The sequence below is a fragment of the Pelophylax lessonae genome, assembly GCF_965119305.1.
Source record: "Pelophylax lessonae genome assembly, chromosome: 4".
NCBI classification, from domain to species: domain Eukaryota; kingdom Metazoa; phylum Chordata; class Amphibia; order Anura; family Ranidae; genus Pelophylax; species Pelophylax lessonae.
In genome coordinates this window covers 333538012-333555605 of record NC_138771.1, presented here as the reverse complement: position 1 = coordinate 333555605, position 17594 = coordinate 333538012, and the positions used below count along the sequence as shown (strand labels likewise).

Here is a 17594-nt window from a genome sequence, read left to right as displayed (position 1 = left end):
GCTTCTAAAGTTTTTGGGGTCAGTTTTCTAGGAAAATAACTGGAGCTTTAAAATGTCAGTTTTACATTTCTGGCTATACCAGCTTCAATGGTAATAAAAGTAGTAAAGACTAGCCACGCAAATGACTGGAGTTCCCCTTTAACAAGATCCCTTAATATATTTAAGATTGTTGGGCGGTATAATTTTGTGGAAGCGGATATAAATTTAAAGCCTACTACTTGGAAAGGAACCAAATTACATCATAACCAGGAACAGACTCTTACAATGGACTAACTAGTTCTTAATTTTACAAGATATTTACTGCTTAGGTATGCAAAATAGCTTATGCACCATCATATTTAATCTGGGTCCCTCCTTAAATATCTAAAATGTTCCAGGAGTGCTGTTACCTTTGAATATACAAGATATGCACTTATACTCTTTAGATCAATACTAGAAACCCTAAAATGCTCCCATAGCAAAGTCCTGTCAGGATATATCCAACATATTATTGTATATTTATTTCTTTTTTAAAATAATAAAAATAGCAATTTCCTAATGAGTCAATACTCAATGTTTCCCACTCTTCCTCCTGCTGTTTGGATGATGGTCAGGAATTCAAACAGTTGCTACTGCATTTTCCCAAGTTGGATCTTCTTCCAGGCCTCAGAGGCGGTGAAAATACAAGAGTCCAATATTCCAGCGACAGTAAATGCTCCCCCAATAATGGCACATACCTGCAGAAGAAGACAAGAACAAAAATAATTAGAGCAGCCAGCAGGGGGTGCATTTAAAGCGGAGTTCCACCCTGAAAAACATTTTTTAGCTAAAAATACCCTGGGACAGTCAGGGCTAGTGTATTTCAGCAACGATAGCCTCTGAACTGTCCCCTGTTTCGCTTACCTTTTAGAAGAAATACTTACCTTGAAAATGTCTTGTCCAGCGCTGTCATCTCAGGTGTGGGCAGCTGAAGCCAGAGCGTCCTCTTCGGTGACGTCGGAGTCCCAAAATGCCCTGCACCGGCCCTGCTCGTCACTTCCGGGGCAGGCATGTCATTCCTGCACAACTTCTGGGCATGCCCAGAAGCTGTTTAGCAGGGAATGAGGCGCCTGCACCGGTAGTGACGAGCAGGGCCGGTGCAGGCACATTGACTCCTGGGAGCGATGACGCTCATCTCCCAGGAGTCAATGCAAGCAGGAAGAGACGGCGCGGGCTGCGGCCGCAGAGGGAGGAAGAGGAAGGAAGGCAAGTAAATAAAAAAAAAAAAATTAAACTACCCAATTCTTTATCAGGTAAGAAAATCAAGCGGATGCAAAGTTGTTTGAGGCCGGACTCCGCCTTTACACTGTTCATTACTACACTTCACTACCAGGCAGTAAACGGCCTGGAGTTTTACATATCCTGCACAAGCACACACCAAAATGAACCAAGCTAGCCATACATGGCTTGATTTCCCCACCCATGCTAAAGTCTGGTACATACTAGGCATTTGTTTCCCTTTTAACCCAGCGGGTTGAACGAAAAAAACAAAAAACAGTACAGAGACTCTGACCGGAGCAGACAAACAATCTAACGTTGGTAAAGCGATCTCCCCCACTGAGCTGTTGTGTTCTGATGGCCCCACCGCCAGAATACTCAGGCCAGTGCTCTCAATTAGCTGAGAGCGCTGATAGGGAGCTGGTCGGCTGTTGGTTTTCCAGCATACTCGTGTGACAGAAGCCAGCTTCCATAAACGGGCTGAATGTCAGCTGGTTTTTATTGAACCGACCGATGTAGCCTGGCATTCAGCCCTTGTGTAAGGGGCTTTAAAAGCATGGACAAAGTATTCTCCACTGATAGCAAGCATAGCCTTTTAAAGCATTAATACTGTATGTCCCAGTGATGTAAGAGTATAAAAGCCTTGTAAAACGCTAAACTACACTAGATTGCTGTACAAATAAAATAAATATGCCCATCACAATCCGACCAACTGTCATTTTATAAAACCTACAAGTAATTTAAACCGAGAAGACGAAAATAAAGTTAGGCAAACAAACATGTTCTAAAACAACTAGGTCAATTCCAGCTGTTCAGCCGCATTTTCCCAGAATGCTTTACAATTTCAAGATCGACGGGTTTACTGTCCTTCTCCTATACCCACCAGTGTATATATGGTCTGTTTACAAAAACATTTCTCTGTTCCCCGGGGCAACAGCTGTTTTAGTACCCACGTTCTGACATGCAAAATATGTGGCCAGATTAATTATGGTCAGTGTATTCTAATCTGGTAGCTGAAATTAACCTTTCCTTCACAAACATGTCCGGGGAGGGCAGCAGCCAAAAATAGGGGCAGCTTCTGAAGGGAAGAAGCTATTAGTCCTCATCCTCAATGTTTGTCAGATATATATTGGTTATAAAAAAATATAAAAAAAATCAGAGTAATTTTACTTGGAAGTATAATATATATATATATATATATGTGGTGTGGTGTAGTTCTGCGCTGCCTCTCAAAGTGCAAAAGTATGAAAATAAATAGATAAATCAATTATGTGTAGGTGTGTGCAGGAATCGCAGATAATTTACGTAAAATCAATACATCATATAGTCATTGTGATACAGATACACATATATACTGTGCTCTATAAATAAAAATAAACACAAAATAAAATGTATTGTGAATATAGTAATAAAGTGCTGGGTGTCCGTGCATTCAGGGCAAACTGTAGTGATAATAGATCCCCAGAAGAAGCCACGATGCATGCAACGTAACGCGTAGGGCAGGACGGAGCGTACCCGGAAGTGACGTAGTACCTGGAAGAGACGCACATACAGAGAGATACCACGCTGTTCTATACAGTCTTAAAATGTGAGTTTTATACGTTTTTTTCAAATAAAATCTCTAAAATACTACACCATGAGAGGCCGTTGTTTTTGTACCCTTCCCCCAAGAGCCAAACAATAGGAGTAGGGGATAGGAGACACACCGAGAGGGCCCCACCACTTCAGGACCCCCGGGAGACATCAGTATATTCCTAAGGCTGTAAACAAGTGACAGGCGAGAGGCTAGTTACACAGGTTTGGTGGCACCACACAAAGAATCACCATCTTGTAGGAAAAGAATTAGCCGCACATCCAGGGATTCCAATAGGTTTCAAATACCTTTATTTCCAAAAGTTGCAAATGATGACACCAAAGACACCAGCCTGAAGTCTCGTAGACGCGTTTCACACATACGTAATGATTAAGCACAAGATGTATGTGTGAAACGCGTCTACGAGACTTCATGCTGGTGTCTTTGGTGTCATCATTTGCAACTTTTGGAAATAAAGGTATTTGAAACCTATTGGAATCCCTGGATGTGCGGCTAATTCTTTTCCTACAAGTGTTCCCAAGGAGGCGGGCCGGGGCCAGCACTCTACTGGATATCCTATCTCCTGGCAATCACCACACACTATACACCTGGAGCAGTGTCTTTCCTTTCTTAAGAATCACCATCACTTTCTTCTACAACCTCGGCACTTAAAGGATTCACCATTTGCACGTTCCTAGGGATATTGATGGTCCAGTTTGCACAATATTGATTTTTGGACATAATTTGTAAGCACACCTATTAATGATACAGATGTATGTGAAGAGATCAATTGGAGCCTAATACCAACGAGGAATATCAAGCTACTGGATGGACACTGAACACTTTATGATATATTTTGCACAATATATTATATATATATATATATATATATATATATTAGAATTTTCTAAGTGTATTTTGGTTTATGCCTATGATCACATGGAGACCCCATTTTGCTCCACAAGCCATTATTCATATCATTACGGTTTGCACTTAATGCACGAACACCCAGCACTTTATTAGTATATTCACAATACATTTTATTTTAAGTTTATTTTTATTTATAGTGCACAGTATATATGTGTATCTGTATAACAATGACTATATGATGTATTGATTTTACGTAAATTATCAGCAATTTCTGCACCCACACATAATTGATTCATCTATTTATTTTCATACTTTTGCACTTTATGAGAGGCAGTGCAGCACTACACCACATTTTATTATCTGCTTTAAGGCCAAGGATAAGCTTTCAGTGTTAGCAGGAGCCTCACCACACATCAACTTCACTAGCACACCACACACGATAGCGCAAGAGACCACTCTGTATCAAACCTAGTAATATAATAAAATATATTTTATATATATATATATATATATATATATATATATATATATATATATATATATATATATACACACACACACACACATATACACATATATATATATATATATATATATATATATATATATATATACATATACATACACACACACACACATACATATATATATATATATATATATATATATATATATATATACATATACATACACACACACACACACACACACACACACCATATTTTCCGGCGTATAAGACGACTGGGCGTATAAGACGACCCCCCCTAATTTTGATCTACCGGTAATACTTCTACTTAGGTTACCTTGGAGATATTATACTCGGCGTATAAGACGACCCCCCATTTTTGGGGGATTTTTTTGGAGGTTCAAAAGTAGTCATATACGCCAGAAAATACAGTATCTATATATTTATTTAGTTTTAGTATATATATTATTCATTTAGTCGTTTTAATATGCATCAGCCATGTGTTACACAATCTAGTTACCAAATGTAGACTTTCTCCCAAGGTACTATTGCACATGCAAGCTGACAGTGAATCAAGTTCAAGTGGATGAAATTTTTGTATGCAATGCTTATCACTGTGCTGACAAAGATGACAAACAAGCTTACTCAATAGACCATGCAAATAGCTATTAAGCCGTACAAAGTGCACTATCCCACAAAAAAACACACTGATTTCTATTTTCTGCTGCCAGGGATTGTTTGATTTAAATTCCTGAACTATATTATTATTGCTCTTCGCACCAACATACTGGAATGCGGGAGAAGAGAAGAACGGTCAAAGCTTTTTTTGGGCATACCCCTCTTCTTGGTTTACAGGAGCGCACTTATTACTGCAATCCCCAGATTCAGCCGAGAGTGGGCTTCACCCAGATGTCCGATTGGCAGCTGGCTAAGGTTTTTTAACTAGACGCATAGAATGCATTAGGGCAAAAAACCTTGAGCCTTTAGAACCACAACGGCTACTGCTGCTGTGTGAGCCAAATGAGGAGAGAGACCCGGGAGAGCCGCTGCTCTCATGCACATAGTTGAATTGAGATGGGGGTCAAGTAGGTATTAGAGGGGCTGGGGGGGGAGTTCGCTGCACCCAAAAGGTTTTTAAGACCCCTTTCACAGGGGCGGTGCGCCCGGTGGATCCCCGCTGAGCAGGCGGATGACAGCTCTGTCTCCACTTACTTTGCAGAGACGGAGCGGTCAGATCCCCGCTCTCCTCCTTGGGAGATCAGATGAAAATAGACAGGCGGTCCGTTTTCAACCGATCTTATCCGATCCTCCAGACAGATAGAAAATAGGGTTTCCAGCTGTTCGGATTTCACGGACAGGATCGGATAGCAGCGGGTGTCAGCAGAGAGGTCTCCGCAGACATGTGCTGCTCCATAGGGCTGTATGGAGCATCCGATCAGGTCTGCCTGAAAAACTGACAGGCAAACCGGAAAGCCCGTGTGAAAGGGGCCTTAGGGTAAAAAACCTTGAGCCTTTAGATCACATTACTACAGTCAGATTGAAAACTTGCTGGGCAAATAATTCAAGGAGATGGCTTTTAAAGGTTATTCCTATGCTACATCCGGTCAGATCATTTAATCCTGATAGAATAACAGGAACTGGATAACTCATGTTATGCTTGTGTGGGCCTTAATGTAATTAAAAATTACTTTACAATTTTGAGCTGACCGTACCCCAATATCAGACACGTGGCCATTGTGTTGGGCACCCACTTTAGTTGGTATATAGGAAGTCCCTGGTTAAGGGACCCAAGGTTACAATAGGCTTTTGGGCAATTGCATCCAACACTAAAGACACTGGTTTATTTTGGTTAATGTTTTATATCTTTATCTTAACCGATTGCATTTTTAAAAAGATACTGTAATGAAATGCATTTACTTTTAAATTTATTGTACCCTTGTGCAAGGCTGTGTTGTGCCATCAAAATCTATTTTCCTATGCAATTTTTGACACTAGTTTGATATAGGATGAGGCACAGATTTACATGTTCGAGTCCACAGTGCCACTTTGATACTTGAGAGGAGGGAAAGGCGTAAATCCGATGATACTGACCCCACGGGGGCCACCAGCGCATCTGTGGCGTCCGCCACAAAATCCTGTGACCGAGCCACAAACCTCTGCACCTTTCTGTTGAGCCAAGACGCCAACAGATCCACCTCGGGGGATGCCCCACTGGAGACACAACTGATGAAACCCCTCCGGATGGAGGGACATCCCCCTTGGTTCAACGCCTGCCGACTGAGGTAATCCGCCTGCCAGTTTTCCACCCCGGGAATGTGTATGGTGGAGCGGGCTGGAACGAATTGTTCCACCCACCTTAGAATGCCGGCTATCTCCAGAGCCTCCAGGACACTTTGTGCCCCCTTGGCGATTGACATAAGCCACTGCTGTGGCATTGTCCAGTTGAATGCGCAATGGACATCCCTGAAGACGATCCGTCCAATGGTCCAGGCAGTCTGATTGCTTGGAGTTCCAAGACATTGATCGGTAGTTTGGACTCTTCCAATATCCAGAATCCCTGAGCTGAGCAGAGAGACTGAAGTCTTTTTCCCTTTGACCAGAATCTCCCTTGCAGGGACCTCGTATGGAACTGTGCAAACAGAACCGCCTTGAAGGTAGACACCTCCAGGCCCAGCACCCGCATGCAAGTCTGGAGGGATGACCCATCTGCAGGACAGGAGACGAATTGCAGCCTGCCATTTCTGGAGTTTGTCCAGAGGAAGGAGCACTCTGGCTAAGGCCGAGTCCAGAGTTCGACCCAGATAGTCCAGCTTTGCGGACGGAACCAGAGCAGACTTCTGAAAATTCAGAATTCTGTCGAACTCCCTCGGAGTTTATATGGTCATTTCCAGGTTTTCAACCAGAGCAGTAGGGGACTCCGTTCGCAGAAGGAGGCCGTTCGAATAGCCCAGTCCCACGATTCCCCATTGGCGTAACAATGCTAGCACCAGGACTAACACCTTTGCCGCTCTGGATGGCATGCGAGTGCCAACAAAAGGAACCTGCGCCTCCGTCGCAGCTGCATCCGAGTCCTCCATCTTCAAGGTCTCACACACAGATCAGTGCTTCCACCAGCACCTTCAGATGTGGAGAAATCATCCTCATTATCTGAGGACCCCAGGAGCGTGGTCGCAGACCCAGCAGGGTGACCCTTGTCCGCAGCGGCTGAATCAGATTCAGGATCTGATGAGGCATGGGAAGGCGGGGGGCAATTTATGCTAGCCCATCGCCCGAAAAGCTACCTCCATACGGGACGCAAGGGACTCCAGGACCGCAGTCAGTGCATTGATGGATGGTTGGGATCAGGAGGGCCCAGCAGCCTCAGAGAGGGGGGTCAGATGGGGAGATGTACGCCAAAGACTCTATGAGTCACCAGGGGGACCCCCCCCCTCAAAAAGTGTAAAACACTGCTAAGGGACAACCCCTTACTGTGCTGGCAGCACCACCCGTTCACCGTGCACAAAGTACCAAGCGATCCTCACCATAGAGGGAGGGAACCACACCAGACTCACCACCCAGCAGAAACAGGCACCTGCAGCCACCAGGATAATCTTCACTCAAACAGCAGCTATCAGGACGTGAAAAGATCCAGGAGTCGGCACCAGGGGATGAGGGGTTCCCACCGCCGAAAGGCTCCACTCTCATGGTCGCTGCAATGTTCAATGGCAAACCACCGCAAAATGGCCACTGGACTATACAAACATGGCGGCCATGCATAGAAACACATAGGCTACAGCAAAATGGCGGCCCTGCATGTCACCACGAGGCTCCCAGGGGGGATCCCTAGGCCTTAAGGACAGGCCCTGGCAGGAGCCCCCACCAGGTACAACTTCCCCTGCACAGCCAATCTTCTGGTCGCCGCCATCGCCAGCATAGCGCCCTGCCCCCACCCCAGGAGGTGGACCAGACCACCCACACAGCCCGAGCATAAGTGGAGGGGCGGTAGGATGGGGGTTAGACTTGCGTGATGGGAAGGAGTTGAATCTGGGGGTCTGACTGTCCCAAGGAGGGGCCCACATCCACCCCAAAACACTCCAGGGGGAGGGGGGAGCAGCTACTCCCCATACCCAGGACCAGGCGGGCACCGCTCCAGACAGAACCCCTCGCCATCACGATGGGGGGCTGTTGGCCAGGAGGCATTTAACTCGCAGGCCAACCCCCATCCAGTGGGGCTATGTTGCGGCTGACCTAGCGGGGAGCTCAGGGTCTGTGCGTTCCCTTGCCAGACTGGGGTGACCACTGGATCTAGATTATCCAGCCCATCACCCAGTCCAGCAGTGGATTGTAGATGTCACAGGAAGAAAACAGGAAAATAAATTTCAATCTAAAAAGGAAAAAAATTTGCCTGGACCAGAAATCCCAGCAAGGAACGAAAGAAAAATGGGATTTTGACTTTTCACTTCTCTGGTGAATTCTTCTGACACTGCTTGTAACTAAACTGAGTACCTATAGCAGAGAGAGGGAGTATACCCTCTTGGACTGACCATAGGCATAGCCAGATTTTTTATGCCTAGTGTCCTACTCTTATAGGGGGCAGTATAACCCAATGGTTATGAAGACCAGGAGCTGTGTCCGTCAATGAACGAAAGAGAAACCAATATTTTAGGTGGTCACCAGAACAGGAATAGAGGAGAAATCTTCCAATGAGGATACTTGCTCCAGTAACAACTGTAAGAGGAGATTTCCCTTCCTTTAAAGACATTTCCTCCTTCCTCCCTTTCCTGTTGTATCTAAGGGACAGGAAGTGAAGAGAAATTTTTCCAATGGGAAACCGTAACGCAAAGTACACACAAAGAGAATATATCAGACAAATGATTGTCCGGTATTTTTTTTACATGCTAGTCTCAAAATCGAAAATTAGGAGGTTACTATAGTTACGAAAATTTTCGTATGATCGTATACAACTTCGGAAGTGATTTAATGGATTGTTATTATAATGTATTTTTTGTTTCCGAGAATGAGTGGTCTTGGTCACTCGATTTTTTTTTGGACGAATACTGTACTGATTAACTACCTCCCACCCGGGCCATTGTAGATATACGGCCGGGCAGGAGTCTCGTCCTTCTGAATGGACGTTCCGGAACGTCCTTCAGAAGGAGAGAGATCGCGCCGCCGCGGGCACGCGCCGCGGGCACGCGCAGCGGCGCGATCTCGATGTGCCTGTGTCCCTCGGACACAGAGCAACATCATTCGGCAGGAGGGCCCTGTGATTGGCCCTCCTGATCACATGACGGCTGTGTCCAATCACAGCTGTCATGTAATGTAAATAGAGCCGTTGTAACGGCTTCGATATCTACTCCTCCTGACAGATCCTGTCAGTGAGGAGAAGAGAAGAGGATCGGTGCTGCTGCTGGGGTGATCAGTGAGTATTTCTAATTACTCACTGATCACAGGGGGGGGGGGTCTGTGCTGGTAATTAGATGATTGATTACCAGTGCAGCCTTGGGGGGGGAGGGGTGCCACTAAGCCAGCAGGGATGTCCACCCATGACCACCAGGGATGGCAAGCAGGGCTCAGAGAGCCCCCCCGTTCCCTCCCTATCAGTGTTGCCCACCAATGCCATCTATCAGTGCTGCCCACCAGTGCCGTTATTGCCATCTATCAGTGCCGCCCACCAGTGCCCATTACTGCCCACCAGTGCCGCCTATCAGTGCCCCCATCAGTGCCGATCATTGCCGCCCAACAGTGCCACCTATCAGTGCCCATCAGCGCTGCCTATCAGTGCCCACCAATGCTGCCTATCAGTGCCCACCAATGCTGCCTATCAGTGCCCACCAATGCTGCATATCAGTGCTATCTATCAGTGCCACATATCAGTGCCCATCAGTGCTGCATATCAGTGCTACCTATCAGTGCCCATCAGTGCTGCATATCAGTGCCACCCCATCAGTGTCTCATCAGTGCCTGTCAGTGCAGCATCATCAGTGCTCATCAGTGCAGGAAAAAACTTATCTATTCACAAAATTTTATAACCTAAACAAAAAAACTTTTTTTTTTTTCAAACTTTTCAGTCTTTTTTTATTTGTGCACCAAAAAAGAAAAAACCTGACGGTGATCAAATACCACCAAAAGAAAGCTCTATTTGTGGGGAAAAAATGACACAAATTTGGTTTAGGTACAGTGTTGCATGACCGCGCAATTGTCATTCAAATTGCAACAGCGCTAAAAGCTGAAAATTGGTCTGGGAAGGAAGGGGGTTTAAGTGCCCAGTATTGAGGTAGTTAAATGAAAAATCGTTAGTTCTGGTATCATATGAGAACAATTTTCAAATTTGTCCCTTCAGGAAATTTTGCATGAAATGTTGTAATCGGCTCTCGAAAGTGGTGTACCAAAGATCAGATTATCGTACGATCACTTCGAAAGCGGGTTATCTAAATTTTCTCATTGTGTGTACTGGGCATAAGCAAAAAAACTTCCCTCATCTATAAACTCTTCCCTTATCTTAAAAAAAAAAAAATTTTGGCTTTAGGTACAAGCACAAATACACTGCATATACAGTGCCTTGCGAAAGTATTCGGCCCCCTTGAACTTTGACCTTTTGCCACATTACAGGCTTCAAACAAAGATATAAAACTAATTTTTTGTGAAGAATCAACAAGTTAGACACATCATGAAGTGGAACAAAATTTATTGGATATTTCAAACTTTAACAAATAAAAAAACTGGGCGTGCAAAATTATTCAGCCCCCTTAAAGAGGTTGTAAACCCTATTTTTTTTTCTTTTTCACCCTGCAAGACAAACACATAATGAGCTAGTATGCATTGCATACTAGCTCATTATGAAATACTTACCTTAGAAAGAGCCCCCGCCGTGCCGCCCGCTTAGCTGGATGACGGACGACATGTCCAGTCGCCCGTCTTCCGGGATCGCGGCATCCGGCCATCTGATTGGCCGGAGCCACGGTGACGTCACTCCCGCGCGCCGACGGTCACGGCACGGAGTTCTGAAGGAACAGCACCAGCGGCCGTTCCTTCAGACCGCATGCGCCAGTGACGTCACTGGATGCATCTAAGGTAAAGATCTCCTAAACGGTACATGTTTAGGAGATATTTACAGTACCTATAGGTAAGCCTTATAGGCTTACCTATAGGTACAAGTGTCAGAGGAGGGTTTACTTCCTCTAAGTTAATACTTTGTAGCGCCATCTTTTGCTGCGATTACAGCTGTAAGTCGCTTGGGGTAATTCCCTATCAGTTTTGCACATCGAGAGACTGAGATTTTTGCCCATTCCTCCATGCAAAACAGCTCAAGCTCAGTGAGGTTGGATGGAGAGAGTTTGTGAACAGCAGTTTTCAGTTCTTTCTACAGATTCTCGATTGGATTCAGGTCTGGACTTTGACTTGGCCATTCTAACACCTGGATAGGTTTATTTGTGAACCATTCCATTATAGATTTTGCTTTATGCTTTGGATCATTGTCTTGTTGGAAGACAAATCTCCGTCCCAGTCTCAGGTCTTTTGCAGACTCCATCAGGTTTTCTTCCAGAATGGTCCTGTATTTGGCTCCATCCATCTTCCCATAAATTCTAACCATCTTCCCTGTCCCTGCTGAAGAAAACCATGATGCTGCCACCACCATGTTTGGACAGTGGGGATGGTGTGTTCAGGGTGATGAGTTGTGTTGCTTTTACGCCAAACGTTTTTGCATTGTTGCCAAAAAGTTTGATTTTGGTTTCATCTGACCAGAGCACCTTCTTCCACATGTTTGGTGTGTCTCCCAGGTGGCTTGTGGCAAACTTTAAATTACACTTTTTATGGATATCTTTAAGAAATTGCTTTCTTCTTGCCACTCTTCCATAAAGGCCAGATTTGTGCAGTATACTACGGATTGTTGTCCTATGGACAGAGTCTCCCACCTCAGCTGTAGATCTCTGCAGTTCATCCAGAGTGATCATGGGCCTCTTTGCTGCATCTCTGATCAGTCTTCTCCTTGTATGAGCTGAAAGTTTAGAGGGACGGCCAGGTCTTCATAGATTTGCAGTGGTCTGATACTCCTTCCATTTCAATATTATCAATTGCATAGTGCTCCTTGGGATGTTTAAAGCCAGATTTGGATACAAAAAGATTTCCCAAGCTTTAAACTTCTCCACAACAGTATCTCAGACCTGCCTGGTGTGTTCCTTGTTGTTCATGATGCTCTCTGCGCTTTAAACGGACCTCTGAGACTATCACAGTGCAGGTGCCATCATACGGAGACTTGATTACACACAGGTGGATTCTATTCATCATCATTAGTCATTTAGGTCAACATTGGATCATTCAGAGATCCTCACTGAACTTCTGGAGAGAGTTTGCTGCACTGAAAGTAAAGGGGCTGAATAATTTTGCAGTTTATTTGTTAACAAAGTTTGAAATATCCAATAAATTTCGTTCCACTTCATGATTGTGTCCCACTTGTTGATTCTTCACAAAAAATTACAGTTTTATATCTTTATGTTTGAAGCCTGAAATGTGGCAAAAGGTCGAAAAGTTCAAGGGGGCTGAATACTTTGCAAGGCACTTTATAAATCACCATACTACTTTCAAATCACTATGGCCCCCTTTCACATGGGCCAGATCCATTTTTATCGCTCCGTTGATCCCCGCTAAGCAGGCAGATGACAGGTCGGTCTCCACTCACTGTGCAAAGATGGATCTGTCAAGAGTCCCGCTCTCCTCTATGCCTGTCTGTTTTCATTCGATCCGACCCACTGGATTGATGGCGAACATTTTGCCATATACATGTCTGTTTTCAGCAGATCTTGTTGGATCGGTTGCCAGGCGGATGTCAGCGGACACATGTCTGCTGACATCCGCCTCCCTATAGAGGACAATGGGTGGCGTGATCAAGTCTGCCTAAAGAAGGGACAGGCAGACCCAATCGGTCCGATTGTGTGAAAGGGGCCTAAGACTTCTGCAAACATCAGAGAGAATTATTTAATTACGGCAAATATAACAAACATCTACAGATAATAAAATGTGTCTCTATACCTGCACCATTACACATTTTAAAGCTGGCAAAAAGTTACTGAACGTTAAAAAGGTGCCAACCATTAACGACAATCTTGGTTTTAAGGTCACTGCTGGTTGGCAGAGCACATGAGGTGTTAATCATTAACTTGCGCCCAGCAAACAGACTGAGTATTAGCAGTGACGTGGGACCAGAGCTGCCAGCACAGAGCTGGGGAAAAATTGACTGAGCTTTAGAAAAAACAGAACAATGACTCACCATTGAAAATCACTATTTGCTGGACTTTAATAAAAGTTTTAATGCTCAAACTGAACTGACAGTTGGGAAACATCCACTCAACAATATAGGAGCCACAATTGTAAAATACTTAATGGACAAAAGCACAAATGTATGCAGGTATAAACCAAAAATGGCTACGTGACAACTGTAATCAGCCAGCTCATCATTCAAAACAGTGAACATTTCTTCCAGCGAGTGCGCTTTTTAAATGGAACACTAAAATATTTTTAGAAATTACGCTTTTGTATCCATTAAATAGTATACAGTTACCACTTAGCACTGTTCTCTTATAAAGGATCAACAACCACAAATAGCATCTAGTGCGTCATTTTTCATAAAAAGAACAGACATGGCACTTTTTAACAAAATGTCAAATCTTATTTCTATAAAGACGCTCCATTTTCTAATTTTCTAGACTAGCCATTCTCAACTGGAGTGCTGTGGCAAACTGGTTGAGAAAGCCATTTAGATCAGATCGAGCTCACACTGCTCTGCTGAACTGTACATTGGCCCAGCAGGAGCTCATTCAGAACAGTACCCGCAGAACAGAGGAGTCCTGACCTGCTCCTTCTGCCACTACAGTGCAATACTGTGAAGTGCAGTACCCAGCAGTGTGGGTAAATGTACAGTACTGCATACATAAGTGTGTATATACCGTATGTGTTTCTACAATATGTATGCATTTGTGTATGTATGCAAGTTTTTTTTTTTTTTTTTTTTTTTTAATCTTGACCCCTAGGCCCCTTTCACATGAATGATCCGATCAGATCCGCCTGTCCGTTTTTTTAGGCGGATCTGATCGGATCCTCCATGCATCCCTATGAGGCAGCGGATGACAGCGGTGACATGTCCGCCGACACCCGCTGTCATCCACATCTGATCCTTTCCATGAAATCTGGACGGATGGAAACCCTCCCTATTTTTCATCTGTTCAGGGGATCGGATGAGAGTGGACAGGCGGTCTGCTCTCATCCGATTCCCCCATAGAAAGCAGCGGGGCTCTGGACACCTCCCTCTCTCTGTACACAGAGCGGAAAGGGAGCTGTCATCCGCCTGCTCAGCAGGGATCAGCGGATCGATCCCCCGCTGAGCAGCACTGAGTCCACCGACGGAGGCGGACCGTGTGAAAGGACCCCTAATTTTGTACGATCAAATGTGTTTTTTTTTTTTTAGAGCTCTGAAAAGTGATCCAGGCTTGGGACGCTTTTAAGAGGCATTCAACAGGTGGTAAAAAGGTAATATGTCACCACCTTACTGCCTGTTTTAACTCCCTAAATGCAGAAACACTGTACTGCAACGGTATGATTGGAAGATATCCAGGGGTATACTTCCTGTCATGGCTGCTGTGGCTTCTGCTAAAGAGGGAGCAGTGGGGGGTGGTGGTAGAAACACCAGTTCAACCATGTTTTTTTCCATATCCCAACCTTATGTATGAATGAGTCTTTGAGTCGCATTTGTGCGGCTGTGTGAACGCCAGCCCATTTAATTCATTTCAACATGCAGAAATGCAGGAAAAGTCCCTGGTCCTTTTTTTGGTTAAAAACTTTCTGCATTGATTTGGCTTCACGATTGTCAGTGTGGGGATACCATTACAAATTAATTGCACACCTGTGCATCTGCTAAAGAGCAGCACCTTTGTTGGTATGTTGGGAGCATGTGTGATTTTGCGAGCCCAAAGCCTCATACACACAATCAGAATAACAGAGGAATTTTCATCTTTTTTTTGTTGCATGCGAGTCTCATATGGAAAGAAGAGGTTACTTTCATATGAAAATTCTCCTACGACAGAATTCAACTTCAGAAGTGATGTAATGTGTTGAATTGTTTTGTATGTATTTCATTTCCGAGCACGCGTGGTCTTGCTCTAAATTTTTTTCAGACGGAAATTGTACTAATTAAACAAAAATTGTTGGACATAAAAATTTTATAGCCTGCACATTCAGTTTTTGTTGTACGAAAATTCATAATCGGCTCTTGAAAGCGCTGTACTACTAATCCGAAAAATCGGCAGATCGTTCCTCTGACTAAATATTACTGACGATTTTCTTATTGTGTGTACAGGCCTTTAGACTGGGGTGCCTTGAGGATGAAAAAAGTTTTCAAAGGCACTGTGGCTGACAAAGTTTGAGAAAAACTGGAGATTACAGCACAGAGGATGAATTCAGCCAAACAGCACAAAATGGAAACCCAATACATATTTGTAAAAAGGATTCTGTTCTGAGAGCACTATGGGGCAGCCACTGCTTGACGTTTTCTGCAAATTATAGTTTTGCATGCCAGCCATGCTGATCTTCTGACTTCAGTAGCTGCTGATTTACTGACTTGTAAAATGAATGTAACTAGTTAATTTTCACAACCCATGTGTAATTGGATCACATTTAGCGTTTTTTTAGGTTTTAAAACACAAAAATATCCACCCCCCAAACTCAACAAGTATTATCAGTGCCAGCAGTGAAAGGTTACAAGCATTGCAAACATCTAATTCCCTGATATAGATAATTTGATATATAACAGGAGAGACTGGAGAAACCAAAAACCCATCTCGATACCGCTGTCACTCTACTAATGCTAGACAGAGTTAAAGTGATTGTAAAGGGTTTTTTTTTTTTAAATCAATATGTTCGTTATACTTACCTGCTCTGTGAAATGGTTTTGCACACAGCAGGCCCAATCCTCCTCCTGGAATCCCCAGCTGGTGCTCCTGGCTCCTCCTCTTCTCGGTATGCCACCACTGGAAGCTGCTTGCCATCATGGCACACCTGCAGGCTCAATCCCAAGCTGAGCTGTCTGTATCTATAGCAGACATCCCAAGTCTCCTACGACTTGCGGGATCCTCCCGCCTTTGGCCGGCAGCTCACGGACACCCGGAGGGCCGTGCGATCTCCCGGCTGCCGCGGGAGACTTAGGATGTCTGCTGAGTCAGTGACCGAGCCGCTGCTTCCTGTATAGTTCCGGCTCGGTCACAGGCAGAGTGATATGAAATGCACTCCGCCTGCGACAGGAGCCATACAGAAAGCAGTGGCTCTGCTCTCTACTGCAGCCGCTGCTTCCTCCAGCAGTACCCAACGTCATGACCAGCATTACCAGCCAGCAGCAACCGCCAGAAGTTCCCGCCAGCAGTACCCACTAGCAGTAACCACCAGCAGTCTGCAAAATAAGTAGGAAATGTATGTGCATTAGCGTGTGTAAATAAATATAAATATCCCAGCATGTGCAGGGTTTCTGACTCATACCACCATGACCACTTCAAAATCACTGAAGTGGTCATGGTGGTTAGAGTGTTCCTTTAATATCTCTCAGAAGAAGTAAACCTCTTTATACTGATTCCATTTCATTTGATCATCCTCTAGTTGTGTTAAATTAGTGCGGGGGGCGAGGCGGCAATGGAAGGGCGAGGCGGCGCGAAGTGCCACATCCCTGAAATTAGTTTTTGCAGGTTGGGATGCAGGTTGGGATGCCTGCTATAGACAGACAGTGAGGCTCGGCCCCCTTATCTGACAGGACCTGCCATGTGAGGAGGGAAGAGAGCTCCTACTCTTGAGCACAGCACTAGATTGAGTTTGGGCTCAGGTAAGTAAAAGGGGGGCTGGCAGTGGGAACTGCACACAGAGGGTTTTTACCTCAACCACTTGCCTACTGAGCACGTTTACCCCCTTTCTGACCAGGCCAATTTTCAGCTTTCAGTCACACTTTGAATGACAATTGAACGGTCATGCAAGACTGTACCCTTATGTAATTTTTATCATTTTTTTCACACGAATAGGGCTTTCTTTTGGTGGTGTTTAATCACCGCTTGCGTTTTTTTTATTTTTTGCTAAATAAACAAAAAAAGACTGAAAATTTGGGAAAAAAAAAAAAAAAAGAAGATAAAGTTTCATAGTTTGTTATACAATTTTACAAACAGGTTATTTTTCTCCTTCCCTGATGTGGGCACATAAGGGTGCACAGATGGGCACTAATGGGCACTTTTGGGACTGATAATCAGTGCCCTGATATTCAGTGTAGATGTTCCTTTCACGCAATCTGATTATCCACTCTCCTTACGTTGTCAGCGTGAGAAAAGGAATGCAGATAACCAGATTGTGTTTACATCATTCTCAGCGGTGATTGGACTAAGCTGATCACATGGTAAAGAGCTGCTGATTGGCTCTTGTGACACCCTCCCAGAACTGGCCGGCCGT

General features: G+C 44.4%; 1 protein-coding gene across 1 annotated transcript in view; it reads right to left on the bottom strand.

The window, feature by feature from the left end:
• Positions 1-558: 558 nt before the first annotated feature.
• Positions 559-17594, bottom strand: part of ERGIC1 (endoplasmic reticulum-golgi intermediate compartment 1) — a 173313-nt gene continuing 156277 nt past the window's right edge. Inside the window, exon 10 of the mRNA XM_082256903.1 lies at positions 559-716. Within this exon, the coding sequence (XP_082113029.1) occupies positions 609-716 (108 nt within the window). The 3' untranslated portion in view covers positions 559-608. The remainder of the gene's footprint in view (positions 717-17594) is intronic.